General features: G+C 34.4%; 4 protein-coding genes across 4 annotated transcripts; all 4 read right to left on the reverse strand.

The window, feature by feature from the left end:
* Nucleotides 1–1,981: 1,981 nt before the first annotated feature.
* Nucleotides 1,982–3,521, reverse strand: EV154DRAFT_494763 (uncharacterized protein). Its single transcript, XM_051599945.1, has 2 exons — nucleotides 2,841–3,521; nucleotides 1,982–2,775 (listed from the first exon to the last, which is right to left on the reverse strand). The coding sequence occupies exons 1-2, from the start codon at nucleotides 3,474–3,476 to the stop codon at nucleotides 2,248–2,250; spliced, it is 1,164 nt and encodes a 387-aa protein (XP_051462149.1). The 5' UTR covers nucleotides 3,477–3,521; the 3' UTR covers nucleotides 1,982–2,247.
* A 1,334-nt stretch (nucleotides 3,522–4,855) lies between these two features.
* Nucleotides 4,856–6,004, reverse strand: EV154DRAFT_548079 (uncharacterized protein). The gene is made up of 3 exons (XM_051604791.1): nucleotides 5,989–6,004; nucleotides 5,130–5,923; nucleotides 4,856–5,067 (listed from the first exon to the last, which is right to left on the reverse strand). Exons 1-3 carry the CDS (start codon nucleotides 5,993–5,995, stop codon nucleotides 4,972–4,974), a joined length of 897 nt encoding a protein of 298 aa, XP_051462150.1. The 5' UTR covers nucleotides 5,996–6,004; the 3' UTR covers nucleotides 4,856–4,971.
* Nucleotides 6,005–11,044: 5,040 nt separating this feature from the next.
* Nucleotides 11,045–13,265, reverse strand: EV154DRAFT_494767 (uncharacterized protein). Its single transcript, XM_051599946.1, has 8 exons — nucleotides 13,244–13,265; nucleotides 13,053–13,113; nucleotides 12,749–12,939; nucleotides 12,639–12,663; nucleotides 12,482–12,581; nucleotides 12,048–12,402; nucleotides 11,728–11,988; nucleotides 11,045–11,659 (listed from the first exon to the last, which is right to left on the reverse strand). Exons 3-8 carry the CDS (start codon nucleotides 12,928–12,930, stop codon nucleotides 11,410–11,412), a joined length of 1,173 nt encoding a protein of 390 aa, XP_051462151.1. The 5' UTR covers nucleotides 12,931–12,939; nucleotides 13,053–13,113; nucleotides 13,244–13,265; the 3' UTR covers nucleotides 11,045–11,409.
* Nucleotides 13,131–14,357, reverse strand: EV154DRAFT_494774 (CTLH/CRA C-terminal to lish motif domain-containing protein; the record flags this gene model as incomplete). The annotated part of the gene is made up of 3 exons (XM_051599947.1): nucleotides 14,134–14,357; nucleotides 13,871–14,066; nucleotides 13,131–13,808 (listed from the first exon to the last, which is right to left on the reverse strand). Coding segments are annotated over exons 1-3 (721 nt in total), but the record flags the coding sequence as incomplete, so codon positions are not given.
* Between the last annotated feature and the right edge of the window lie 6 nt (nucleotides 14,358–14,363).

The following is a 14,363-nucleotide window of genomic DNA, read 5'->3' on the forward strand; positions in this document are numbered from 1 at the left end:
TTGCACTCACCAATTATCTTCATTGTAATACCTTGTCACACCATGATAAAGAATAAGTCTTTCTTGCATAATCTTCGATATCAGATGTCTTTAATGAACTTAGATTTGAAATCTTTGTAAACTGAGCCATGCGTTGTTTTGATGCTTCTCCGTATTAAACTTGCATCGTCAAAACCACAAAAATGGTGATACTCTTCCAAACGTATCTACAGCAGTTAGAATGGAATTGACACCCGGATATACTCCCCAAATATTACAGCCATTTTGAATGTAAGATAGTCTGCATGCCGTTTTTTAAGATTTCCCCTTTTTCTATCTCTTTTCCGTCAAGCAAAAAGAAAATAAATCGAATACCTATCAGTATACACAATTTCTCTATATGCAATTTGATTAAATTAAAAGCGGTTATAGACAATTCACTTACTTGAACACTGCAAAACTATTTCCTGTAAAGACTCGAAGCTTTTCCTGTCGAGCGTAGAAGTAAATACCAGTTCTTAAAGTTTTCGATAAACATAAGCCTTCGAGGCGACAGTGGTTTAGGTTTCTTCCATGATGTACACCCTTTCGTTCAATCTTTGTTGAAGATTACATCCACTTGGCTGCTGTACTATTAGTTCGAAAACTTGATTTTTTTCAACAGTAGAGGGCCATTGCGACTTTTGTTGTATAAGACGCCACTGAGGAAATCGAACTATCAAGTCTTGTGCCTCTACATGCATTCTTTAAAGGGCATTTGATCGCAAATGTCTCTTCTTTCTCGTCAGAGCCGTGACTTATTTCTTTTTGCTTGTGGTTTGGACATAAGCTACTTGCTAATATTGAGTGTGTGTCTAATCTACAAGATAGGCATGTATTTTTTGTACTGCTTTGGGTTTTCAACCTTAAGTCTTCCAAGGCGCGTTTTCTGTCTATTTTGTTTGGACTTTTTTTTCAAAAATCAGAGGTTGTGTACTGGAAAAAGAACCAAGGTTAGGATAATCAAGATGAAGATCATCAACAGGAAGGTTATCAAAAGGAGGGTTTCCAAGAGGCTGACTATTAAGAGTATGTCTAGCAAATAAGCCAATGGCAGGATTGTCAAACGAAGTAGAAGAAAATGTTGGCAACATAGGTATATCAGAGCTATCAATATTAGCATTTTCTTAAAAGCGTAAGAAGCACACACGATGTCTCGTTGGGCTTGATTTTAATACTTACTATTTCTTTTCGATGAACTTGCAGTTGTATCGTCTTCATTTTTCCGTTTCATTTCTTTTTATAATCTTTGAGCGCTGGGCAGATATTTAACAAAATGAAGATGATATTTTAATCAAGATCAATAATTTTTCTGATGCTACTAAAGAGCATACCTTTTCTACAACTATTCTCTTTCTCCAGCCAGCAAAATAAAATAAAAAATAAAATATAAAAAAAGACAGACTAAAATGGATGACACCAATAAAGGTACAACTATGCATCGTTTTGCAACTTACGTCAAAAACTTCATGGATGTCCTACACAGACACAACAAGCACAGCCTATATTTCGCTGTAGATAATTGAAAAATCCATCACTCTTATTACGTAGTTGATTTAATAGAAGGTAGAGGCTACAATAAGCCCTTAATTTCAGCATTTTTAAATCCAATTGATGGACGCTGGTCGTAAATCAAAAAAAAAAAAAAAAAAAAAAAAAAGCTTTTCATTTTGGACACTCTAGCCCAAAGAATCAAGACAGTTTGTGAGGTTATCTAATACAGAAAATAGTGTTGATTGAGTAGGACATTATTGAAAGTTACTGAGATAAATGCCTTAAACTTTAGGTCGTCTGAATTTTTATTATCATATTTCTGAATAATTTTTTACGTTTTTCTGAAAATATATTTTGAGCTTGTCTGAAAATAATTTTCATTTGTCTGAATTTAAAGTAATTCAAATTAAGACGGGTTTCAATTTTTTATATTGGCCGTGGACCTGTCAAAAAATCTTTGTTGGCTTACCCGAATTTCATTATGTTAATGCAAAACCATCGAGCACTCTGCGCACAGAAAAATAAGATTTCAGCGAAATGATATAAAGAACGTCCCTTTTAAAATGTTTGATCGAAGCTTGTCATGCTTGCGACGACGAAACGCAGTTTTCTTTTACCATTTAGTTGCGATATAAATCTTTCCATAAACACTTGTTTAAAACGGTTTAACCAAATAAATAATAATAATAAAAAAAAAAAATTAGGGGGGGACATATGCAAAGGGTTTAAATTATATTATTCTTCTTTTTTGCAAGTTTGGATGGTCTTGCAGCAAGTGGTATAGATGTGGCGGGTATTTGTGTAGTATGAGGTTCGTTTGATGGGGTAGATTTTGATGTTGAAGGTGTCAATGATGCTATTGCTTCTATAGTTACATATTAGAAATACATAGATAATTATTCGTATCCCTTCCATACCTTCATCATCATCATCGTCATCATCATCCTCCTCCTGTGGTGTATAGTTTGATAACACTCTACCCAAAATTTTGTACTCGAAATCGATCGATTTTTGCCCTTGTTCGATCATTTGCTCAGTTATTTTACGTAGCTTTTGAAATAACAAATCTTGATCCCAATCCTCTTCCTTATCGTCATCTACCTCAATAATAGGCACCTCCTCATCTAATATTATATCCACGCTCCCGCCAGATAACATTTTGATCTTCATTTGGCTTAGTTGTGATGCCTGCTTTCTAACTGTTGATTCAAGCATTGCATTTACTGAAAGTAATGAATTGATTGATAATTCCAAATCCGCAATCTAAAAATACAGTTACACCTTTAGAAATGCGGGGGTGGGGGTTCTTTTTTTTTTTTTGGTATTACCTTTCGATTAACTCGTGCTTCATTTATTATAGGCTCCTCTTCATTATCTTCTTGCTCGTCCTCTTCTTCATCGTCTTCATCGTCCTCGTCGTCTTGTTCAGAGTCATCGATCGTGTCTTCTACCGTTGAGGTCTTATCGTCTATAACTTCAACTGAGCTAGTATTTTCATGATATCTATCATTCTGAGCTGATGTTATAGCAACGGGAGTGTTGATAGGCCCTAAAACTGAGCGATGAGATGGACGGGAGATAGGCTTATTTATAGGCTGTATTGGTTGTATTTGTTCATTCGATAGAGATGGAGAAGTATAAGACTTTGGCATTCTTTGTTGTTGAGGTTTATAAATCTCGATGGGAGGTCTGTTAGAAGATACAGTAGAGCGATGGTAGTCATCATATGAGGGTTTTCTTGTGGGTGGGTGGTAGAGATTTAATAATGGTTTTGTAGCTGTACTGTTGACTCTTAGTTTTCTAGTGGTAGAGGAAGCCACTGAACCAGTTCTCTTTTGCACGATCGAACCACTATTACTACTACCACTACTACTTGTACTTGTCGTATTATTTAATAAGCCGTAATTTGGATTAGGCCTGATAATATTTACAGCTTTTGGTGGCTGATGTGGTTCTTTTGTCATTTGGGAAAAGGGTTAAAATGGAGAATAAAATAATATGATTTTTTTATTAAGTTAAACAGTGCAACCCACCGTCAATTGGATAACCTTTTTGAAAATGTTGGTCACTTTTTTAAAACTCAATTGGCTGTGTATTTTTCTGGCTATTTTTCTGAAATGGCCATCTTTGGGTTTCTAGATAGCAGCAATTGCCTAATTGATTAAGAGAATGCTGAGTAATATATCCAAGAGTAATTAACAAGCAATATATCACTGGACGAAATACTTTCAATACCGTTGAGCTTATTTCGGATTAATTTACTCATAAGTCTGAAATTGCTAGATTGGTTAAGTTCTGGAAAATAATAAGGGACACATTGGCATGTAACCCCGCTTGGTGCTTACAGGATCAGTCATACCAGGAACGAGAATTGGAGTATTTTTTAAAGCAATAGAATATCATTCCGGAAACACATTCATAAAAACGTTTCTCTACCAAAATACTCTTTTGATTTTAACATATTTATAACGCTTTTCTTAGGGACAGCCAAAGTGCACGTAGTCGCAACGTAAGATCTATGGTTTGGATGTTCTGTAGACATGGGAACAAGGATATACAATCAAAAAACAATGTAAAAATTACAAATAAATGTACATCAAACGATTTATACTTATTTTGACAATTCTATTATCACTCTTTCGCCTTTGAGCTCGTTTGAATTAAATCTTACGCAGAAATATTAATGTAAAGTCCAAACGAGAAGCTGAAAGTTAGCTTTGAAATACATATACAAGTTTAAACTATGTTGGTTGTGATAAATGTGTATATATTTCAAGTGGTTAAGCTCTATTGACCTCTTGATATCTATTAAAGTATCATAATCCCAACATTACGACTACGTGCACCCTGACCGTCCCTAAGAAAAATGGCTGTCCCTAAGAAAATTTGGCTGTCCCTAAGAGACCCGTATTTATAAAGGTTTGCCTGCACAGTATATCAATGAAGAAGGATCAAAAATTGTTTAGTGACCCTGTCTCTTAAACGATGGGCTGTTACAACACAGTACAGATAGAGCGAGTACAGTTGCAATTCTACCTGAGAGAAACTTGAGCCACGGGCCGATATGCATCGGAGCAACGCTTATTAACTGTGCTCGAAATTTATGTTATTCTATTATAAAGTCACCCAATCTAAAACTCTCCTCGCAAAGTTGGCCTCTCAATCATTTGATTGAATTGCTACCGAGGTCAAAAAAGATTTGAGACAGAAACGAGATAGTAGCTTGAAAAGGAGTGTGGTAGAAGACTCCAAGCACAAAACTGGCGATATGGATGGGATCATATCACGGAATGGGGATTTCTTAAACGAATAGTATGCGTGCATTATTCTTAAAAATGTTATCCCATGTATACTTTATTTCCCAGGTATCTCATCTTCTAAAGCTAATCTATGTGTATGTGGAACTGTCAAGTTTAATAAAAATAAGAAGGTACTTTTATTAGCAACAACTTTTTACACTTAGGCCCAGCTAAAATCGCTAATTTCTGAATACGCTATTTCAAGCAAATGATACAACACTTTGTAAGCACTATATCTTGGTCCATCTCCACGAAACTAATTGATTTTTTTTTTAAAAAACATGCATTGGAAGCGTATTATAGTTCATCTATATATACCTTTATTTTGCCTGATTCCAGTGACACTGTAAGGATATCGCAACTTAGGGATGTCAGATGCAAAGTGGTCAATTTAATGTGTGTAGTGTTTAAAATGTGTTCACAGAAAGCATTATAAAACTTGTCTGGACCACCAGCCAATGCAGATATTTTGGCCACCTGATCCATTGAAAGCTCTAATTGAATTGTCTTAAGTTCATCCAATCCTGTTGAGTACTCTAATAATAAGGCTGTTCGTGACCTCGATTGTGCATCTCCATCATGGATTTGAGGATCTTCCAACTCAATATCAAACAAGGGTTCTGCATTCAGGCATATAATATGCTCCATGGTTTTAGGAAGGATATCCAAAGGGGATATTGTGGCCTGAAAATCACTTAAGAACATCTCTGACAAAACACTATATACCCCCTTAGAAATCTTTGCCAACATAAGTGGATAATTCCAACACACTTCATTTACTTCTGAAGCCACTTTCGTTGGTAGCATGACCATAGACTGTTTACTGATTTTCCCTTTCACATAACAATCCAGTGTTAGTTGCAAGGGTGACAATGTTTTGTAAGTTTGATCGGTTTCGAAGTCTTCCATTTCCAAAGTTTCAAATAGTAGGCGAGTAATTTTTCCAGCATGTGGCCATTCTCCTTGAATTTCTCCATGATCAATCACCCAATCGAGGTCATCACTTAATTGCTTAGCGATTCTCTTTCTAAAATAACGCATATTACGTTTTCCCGTCAAGAAATTACATAACGGTGAACACTTGTATAATGCGTAAGTGGTGTCACTAATTTCTTTGGAGACTTGTTAAAATCATAATTCACAGGGAGAGAAAAAAAAAAAATAGAGGGAAGGTTACCGTCCATTTATTTGAGAGTAAGGTAAAGAGAAATTGATGCAGCCTTTGCGGTTTAAACTCCTGATAAAATTTTTGCTGTGTTGAGGAACCAGTCTTACATTTATTGACAGACTTTTAAGAAATTAAGAAATACCTCGCCCATAAAACTAGGATACGGTTATCATATTGAAGCAGGCTCAACAGTGCTATCAATGTTTTTGTATATTCAAAGAAAAAGTGAGGAGTTCATACACAATTTAAATTTCCCTTTTGCACATAATTATACGCTTAAAACTTTTTAGGAAGAATACGACATATCTACTCTCTTTTAATCAAAGACAAAAACAGTAACCCCTTTTCCGTTTAATAAAAAGATATCTAATTTTAGTCTTAAATAATTTAACGGTTTATTTCTTGGAATATTTCAGTTAATATATGTAAAATATACATCGCTTTTCTTAGGGACATCCGAAGTGCACGTAGTCATAACGTAAGATCTGCGATTTGGCTATCCTTTAGACCTGGAAACAAGAATATATAATCAAAAACAATGTGATAATTACGAATAAATGCTTATCAAATGGGTTATACTTGTTTTGACATTTATATCATCATTCTTTCGCCTTTAAGCTCGTTCGACCCTAATCTTACGCAGAATTATTAAGGTAAAGGCAAAATGAGAAGCTGAAAGTAAGTATAACACACACATACTGTTTTACCATATGCACGTTGGAATAAATCGTATCTATTTCAAGACGATAAGTTATATTGACCTCTTGGTGTCTATTAAAGTATCCTAATCCAACATTACGACTACGCGCACCCAACCGTCTCTAAGACAAATGGCTGTCCCTAAGAAACCCGAATATACATTGCGTTATTACAATACTCTTTTATAAATTGAAAGCAGCTAGACTCTTCTGTGATTAAATAGTGAGTATTTTTTCAGTTTTTTCTTATAAACATCTTAAATTATTCATCTTCATGACAATGAAACCAAGAGATCATTTCCGATACAATTTATACGTAGTCTCCTTGTACCTTACACGACATACATTGGACCCTATTGGAGATTTTTTGTTGTTGTTTTGGGATCACTTTGTTTTATATACGGGCAAATCTGGTGATTTAAAGCAGTGAATAATTAAATAAAAATTCATCAAGCTTTTAATTTTAAAGCAGCCAATTTTTTAAATATACGCATTAAAAGCTTTGTAAATAATTATATTAGATGTAGTCTCTGGGTACCCACTGGAACTTGAGTTTAAAATATTGATTTAGCTGGTTACCCATATGTTATTTGATTATTCCACGATTGGTTGCACAAATCGAAAGTAGCACAAATCTATTTTCATTTGAAAGGTTTCGATCGAAAGTGGTATAAAATCTAAGACGTGATTTTTAGTTGTTCCTCAAGCGTATTTTCCCGTACTAAATAAATAGCCATGAAATGTACATAGTTGTTTGCTCACTATAAAGATTAAGAATCTTACCTAGCATTTGTGTGCTGATTTTGATTTATTGTCTTTATGAGCGGGTAGGACTGAGCTCTCGCAGTAGGCTGATCTAATTTATGTTTGGTATTTTGGACCTTCCCGATACATTTTATAAGCATTAGATATATCTCACAAAATATGGGTACCTTCCGCCCATGTAAAAAAAAAGGTGCGTTCTTTTTTGTTTAAAAGTTTTTATAGCATACTATAAAAGATGAATATTTTTTCTTCGTTGAGCGGTGAAGGACTAAGTTTTAAGTAGCAGTTACTTGTAAAAAGCGTATTTGCATTAGATATATCTTTTTTTAATAACTTCTTGGTTACATAATTTCTTTATAAGAATAAGTATAATTAGAAATAGGATGATGGCTATCTATGTCATCTAAATATTTGTTTATCTATACCTTGGATGGTAATACAGTGTTCTCAATTGTTTTTTTAATAAGGCGTATTAGTCGGCCCAAAAGAATAGTAAAGCAAAAAATCAGCGATTAGGTTCGGCCTTAGCCCCAATAAAAGTAGGTAAATAGACGTATTTACTCATTTAAGTTAAAAATTTCTATCTCCACACCGCATGCAGAATTAGCTCGTCCTCCGAATAAGCTTCTGAATAGAGCTTTTACGCGCGAATAAATGACCTGCAACTGCGGTTGTGATATCCGAATCATACATGCGCCAAAGGTCGATTGTCTTCTCAGTTCATATACAATATTGCCGTACAACAAGGGCTCCCCGGAGCGGATACCGACGAGAATCACAAATAAAAATTCGGACACATTAACAATTTATAGTTTTTTTCAGGTCATAGAGTAAACAACCTGTAAATCAAACAGGCGCATCTCATTTTATTAGAATAAAGAGTTCAGGAAATCACGCTGCGTAAGTTACTCTCACGCGTCTTTATATCTCTTTATTTCCCTATTTATTGCGTAATAGTTGTAAATGGATTTTGAACTTAACTTTTAATTTAATAATAGTGGCATCACCCTATATACCCGTTATTTTATGATTGACTACAATAGACGCGTACTTTATTAACAGCTTTATCTTTAATAAAAAAACTGAGAATGATAGTACCGAGAGCCTTGGTTTGTTCGCACGTACGATACATTACTGTATTTTTCTCCCAAGGTCCAGTACGACACCAACAAGACCCTATTCCCATATCTCCCCGAACATATATGTAAATTAGTGATTTTAGTATAGAGTATCTAAAGTAAATAACTATTTTCATTTAGCAAAAACAATAACTTTGGGTTTTCTGCGACATAATTCTTGTGTAAAATGTCAAATAATAGATAAACAAATAGTCTTCTCCGATTTTATCTACAGATCTGTTGCTGGCTTAGCAGCTATGTTAGCCAACTTTAAATTTACTTAAGATCTGGATGTTTTGTAGATGCTCAAAGCCAAAAAAGAAAAAATGAGAATGTTTGATAAAGGCATTTATAGTTATGATTCAGGAACACAAACCGGATGCTTAATTTAGAAAACCTACAACCAATTAAAGTCGCGCAAAATCTCCTCTCGTTAAAATTAAGTGCACGGTATACTTCGCGCGAGGGAAAAGCCGAAAGTCAAGAGCTTTGTGACACAGGTATATGGACAATCAGAAGCTTTGTATTACTCTTTCTCCGCCAACACTAACCTTAAAAGTACTAAAATCGATCTCCCCCCTCTTCTTCTCCCCCCCCTCCCTCGTTCAACAACGCTCGAGTAACACCAATCTTATTATTGGCATTATAGTAAAATATCTAGTATTCCCTGTTGCAAAAAAATAAAGTAAAATATGAAAGCTTCAAACATGTGTCAAAACTTGTTTGCAAACTATTTTTACTAATTTATTATTTTATATTGGGCTTTAAAAAGAAGGTCAATGCTATTCACATGCCTGCACGCACGCACGCGTGTATATGAAATTGACATTCGAAGATATAAAAAAAAAAAAAAAATTAAGCTTTGTTTTTGTTTGTTCTGTGTTTCGATAAATGGGGTGTACAATTTTGATGTAAGCACCAAAATTCTGAGAATTTGTGCTCTCTTTTTAATAGAAAGTTCATGGTCAGTGATTATATTTAACAATCAGGTTATCACAAGACCTGGAAAGATCATAAGACTATATTTATGATACCAAATCGCTGGAACCCTCATCTATTGTCTCTGTTTCTAAAAAAATAAAAATAAATAAAAATAAAATGCCAGCACGAATAAGGTTATACCCATATCAAATAAGGTAGACTCTAAGATTATCACATCTGTTTTGAAGGAACACATGTGTTAATATAAACATTAAATTTAATATGTTCCTAGTTACAAAAAAATATTTTGATATTTTCAACGGTATGTTAAACTACCATAAAGCCGAGGATAAAGAAATACCTCAATTTCCCCCCTTTTTTTTTCATCATTACTAGTGTGCAAATTGTTCTCGATTCTTTTGTTACAAACATGGAAGTAATTTTGCACTGGCCATAGCTTTTTAAGTATTTTTATAACCTAGCCATTTTTTTTTGCCGTCCGTGCGTTCTTGAATATATATTTTTCACAGTAAATGGCATATGCCTATTTTTATGACATTTTTTATTCGTATTTCTTTGTGCAAGTCAATATATTGCTAAGCACGATCGCTCTTTTTTCTTGTGTTTGTCAATTGAAATGTACATCCACTATCTCTCTCCAGAATTTTTTGATATCTAGCCTTATCAGTTGTTGTCGCTTAGCTGATGTCAGATAGATCATGAGAAAAGAAAGCGAATTACGTTTGGTGCAATGCCTTCATTGACAGTGCAACAACGTAAGCTAATTATTGTAATTGCTTATAACTTTCCAAAAATTCCAAATAACTTTTTTTCCCAGTATCTAGAAAGTTGATCATGAATTGTTATAAACATTGACAAATATGGAACACCAAAATGAATGGGGGTGGTGGCGGTATTGATTACTAGAATGTCAAAAGATATGAACACGTTTTTTCTTAATAGTGTTACAATGGGTAAATTTCTTCTTAGTTTTTATGGCAATTAAGTTATAAATGGTTTTAGACCAAGTTTAATTGGACTTCCAATAAAAATTATACAGGCTGAATTTGTAAAATTAAGGTCGGGACAATCATCTGTGTGTGTGTATAGCTACTAATAAAGTGTTTCAACCTCGGCTAGTAACATGTTACGGATTTGAATTCTCACGAATCATTTCTAATATGATTATCAACGTTTCATTTCTTTCAACCGGGACCTTTGTAAGAAAACTAATCATTCAAATTCTAAATCTCCCGTGCGCTGTATAGAAACCCAGTTCATTTTTTTTATATAAGAAAAAAGAAAGTCCACTGTACGACACTCATGTTCAGCACGCAGCAAAAAAGGGAAAAAAGCTCTTGTTTGTTGCCTTGCCCCTCAGAATCGAACAAGTATAAAATTACTATTTCTGTAAAAAAAGGTTTTACACAAAAAATAAATAAAATAAAAAACGACATCATGCCATTATTAAGATTTTTTCGTGCGATTTTATTTGCTCTTTGGAACAGTTGTTAAGGTCAGGTTAACAAAAAAAAAAGCGTATATAAATAATGTCAATGTAAATTCGTATAAGTGTACATATCTCGGAAAGAAACGATTCCGAAACGTAATTTTTTTATTTTATTTTTATTTATACATAAGGGTTGTGTATGCTTTGTTTTATAAAAGAAGGTATATTGATTTTTTTTGTTTTTCCAAAAAGCTTAAAAAAGAAAGAACAAAAGAATAAAATCGTATACGTAATATTACACAAATATAATGGGTATTGGTGATGAATCAAATTAATAGTAAAAATTGGTAACAATGTGTTTGCTGGTGTATATGGTAATAACATAAAAGAAAGGACGGGGGGTACTGGAAGGAGGAATCGGCCGTTGTACAAGGAAAAAAAAATTATTTTCATAACAAAAAAATAAAAAAATAAAAAGCTATAAAACTGAATAGCTAATATGGTGCTTATGGTGACGATTTGATTGATTCGAATCATTGTAGTAATCTAAAGTTTGAAGTTGATAGTTCATCTTGTAAGACGAAGGAGATGAACATGACGATGAAGACGGCGAGGACTGTGGCGAATGCTGGCTTTGAAACATAGAATGCTGTTTTTGTTGATTTGCAATGATCTTTCCTTGTCGTGCTACAGATCGAGAATACCTTAACCCACATGCGTTACAGAGTCTATTTAAATAAAGTATTAAAAAATAAGGGGGGTGGCTTTGCGAAAGGAATAGAATATTATTATTTACGTTTTATGTCCAGTGGGTCCTCGACGCCATTCCGGGCTAGAATCAGTACCACAACTTTGACAGTGATTTCTATGATGGTATTGTTGTTGTTGCTTATTGACAGGTGATAACAGGTTCTCTAATTTAGTAGGTGCAGAATGCTTTCTTTGTGGTGGGGGTTTCCCACCGTATTGGTATTGTATTCTTTTTGGATACTGATATTCAGCTGATAATGACCGCTTTACGTTATAAAGGGGCGGTGACGGTAATGACGATGTCAAACTATTTTTATAAATGGTTCATATTAAAAAAATAAATATAACATCTCTTATTCTTATTACCTTTTCTTAATATGGGTTAATAAAAAAGTAATAGGCCCATATTCAATGACAAAACGATGTATTTTCTCGCCAGAAGGCGTTGTGCGGATAGCTTGCTGAACACAATGAAAACAAGATACCTCTGGTGGCATGGTTCGGTCATTGAAAAATTCTATCTGTGCACCATTATCCATTTCGTTGGGATAGTGATCGGGCAGTGACAGTAGCACTGACTTTGTCCGATTATCCAGAATGTGAAGAAATTGATGCGGAGAAGATTTCGCTGCTGCATTATTTTTATAACCATATAGTTCTAATGATGACGATCTTAATTGATTGATTGAGCTATCAGGGTGATCTCCACACGCCGAGACATCTATAGAATTTTTTTTTGTAAGTCACATTTTTATTTTTTCTTTAATGCTTCCTAAAAGAATCTTTTGTTCTATAATTACCTTGTTGGCGATGGAAGAACGCAAGCACCAGATTTTCCGTGGCTACGTACATAATGATATCTACGACAATCCAAGATGGCGTTGCTATTATAAAATTATTCTGTAATACATGTAAATAAACAAACAAACAATTTAGTGTGGGTTAAAAATACATTACGTTTGAATAATCCCTCAATCGACATCTATGATAATAATGATAGAAAAAAATATAATGGGTATTGGTTAGCAACGATCAAGACTTGAAAGTAATCTTTTCTTTTTGGTTACCTAGTAACAGATCCTCCCAATAATTCAGAATCCATAAACTTGCAAAGATCTCTCTTTGCTAATAAGACTTCATCAGGGTGGATCAAGTCAAATAAGGAACGACCTTTCAAGTTGTCATATGCAGAAGCGTGTATAAACTCGAGACAGTTTACGGACAAGAGAGCCCAAATACATGAAGTCATTTGCAATTTCTTATTTTTTTGTGTGTGTGTGTGTTTTTTTTTGTTTTAAAAAAGGAAGAAAGGAAGGTTTAAAAAATTATGTATCAAACAAGAAGATGGGGAGGATTATTTAAGGGCCTTACAAATATGCCTAATTTCTATATCCAGACTTTGTGCCTCAAAAAAAAAAAAAAAAAAAAAAAAGTGAATAAAAGAGAAGGTTGAGAGGAGAAGTAAAAAATATTCTATTTGTATCACTGTTTATCCACATGAAAGTTTCGCTAATTGATCGGAAAATGCAAATGATCGGGAGGGAATAAGCGGGTTACAAAAAAAAAAAAAAAAAAAAAAAAAAAGCTATTATTATTTATCGGTAGCACCTTCTTATAAAAAAAGAATGGGGGTCAATGCCCTTTTGCCCACTTATTTTCATACTCCATTATTTATTACAAAGATGACATGGTAATATCTTCCTCGACTTGATTACCATTTTCATCACGTAACACCAAATCAGCTTTGACCCAATTCTCGATCTTAGGATATATCATACGTTCATCCAACTGTTCCTGACTCCAAGCCAACATCTTAAGCAGGTTGGGTAATTTAGGGTCCTTTTCCTGTGACTGACTCATCAAAATGGCCGCATTTAATTCACTCGCTGTCTTTTGTCGCTGTCCGGGATGAAGTAAGTCTTGTACAGGCGAATCCTTGCTATCCTGGAATGCCAATAATGCCATTGTCCGCTCTAATTCCTCCAAAAACTCGGGGTGCTCCTCTCCTCGTGGCGCCATTTCTTCTGATGCAAATTCCAGTGCCTCTTGAAAAAGTCCTTTACGGATTAACTCGATCAGGCGTTGTTGTTGAAGGTGAAAAAACAAGTGAGGGTTTGTATCCAGAATCTGAGATGTAATTTTACGATTATAAGTCTCTCTCCCTCTGTGTATGGGAATATTTTCTTTACCTCTGGGTTCAAGTCATTCACCAAGTCAATGGCTGTATCCACATCGCCGGACTGAATAGCATGGCGAATGTCCATTCGCTCCTGAATAGATTGCAGATCGACTGTGGGTGCCAACCCACTTTCTGAACTAAACTGTTCCGCTGCATCCTTATAACCTTCTACCACGAGATAATTCATGACCAGTTGATTTAGATCTCTTTTTATTGATTGTGTTAAATTTCCTCTTCCAGGTATTTTCTACTCATTTACACATTGTCACTTACTGCTTATTTACTTTGACTTTTGTTAAACGCTGTTCCCATTCATCCTTTGGAATACTTTTCTTTACAGTGGGAGTGCTCATTTATAACAAAAAATACTGGTATGAATGTATTCAAATAGTGATAATAAAAAAGAAAAGTAAAAGAGAGCGAGTAAAGGCGGAAAATTAATTCACTTCCCACACATTGTTGTCTCTCTCCCTCCGCGCACCTCTTAGGTGCATGATACGCTC

The sequence above is a fragment of the Mucor mucedo genome, assembly GCF_025094135.1.
Source record: "Mucor mucedo strain NRRL 3635 chromosome Unknown EV154scaffold_9, whole genome shotgun sequence".
In the NCBI taxonomy this organism is placed as follows: Eukaryota; Fungi; Mucoromycota; class Mucoromycetes; order Mucorales; family Mucoraceae; genus Mucor; species Mucor mucedo.

Bases quoted from the DNA above. Each gene is read 5' to 3' on its own strand.
- EV154DRAFT_494763 (XM_051599945.1), bottom strand. From the start codon at position 3,476: ATGACAAAAGAACCACATCAGCCACCAAAAGCTGTAAATATTATCAGG. The intron at 2,776-2,840 runs GTAATACCAAAA...CTGTATTTTTAG, and splicing joins AAGCACGAGTTAATCGAAAG to ATTGCGGATTTGGAATTATC.
- EV154DRAFT_548079 (XM_051604791.1), bottom strand. The intron at 5,068-5,129 runs GTATATATAGAT...AAAATCAATTAG, and splicing joins TGGAATCAGGCAAAATAAAG to TTTCGTGGAGATGGACCAAG.
- EV154DRAFT_494767 (XM_051599946.1), bottom strand. From the start codon at position 12,930: ATGACTTCATGTATTTGGGCTCTCTTGTCCGTAAACTGTCTCGAGTTT. The intron at 12,664-12,748 runs GTAACCAAAAAG...TTATTATCATAG, and splicing joins TTGGGAGGATCTGTTACTAG to ATGTCGATTGAGGGATTATT. The intron at 11,989-12,047 runs GTAATAAGAATA...TTATAAAAATAG, and splicing joins TTAACCCATATTAAGAAAAG to TTTGACATCGTCATTACCGT.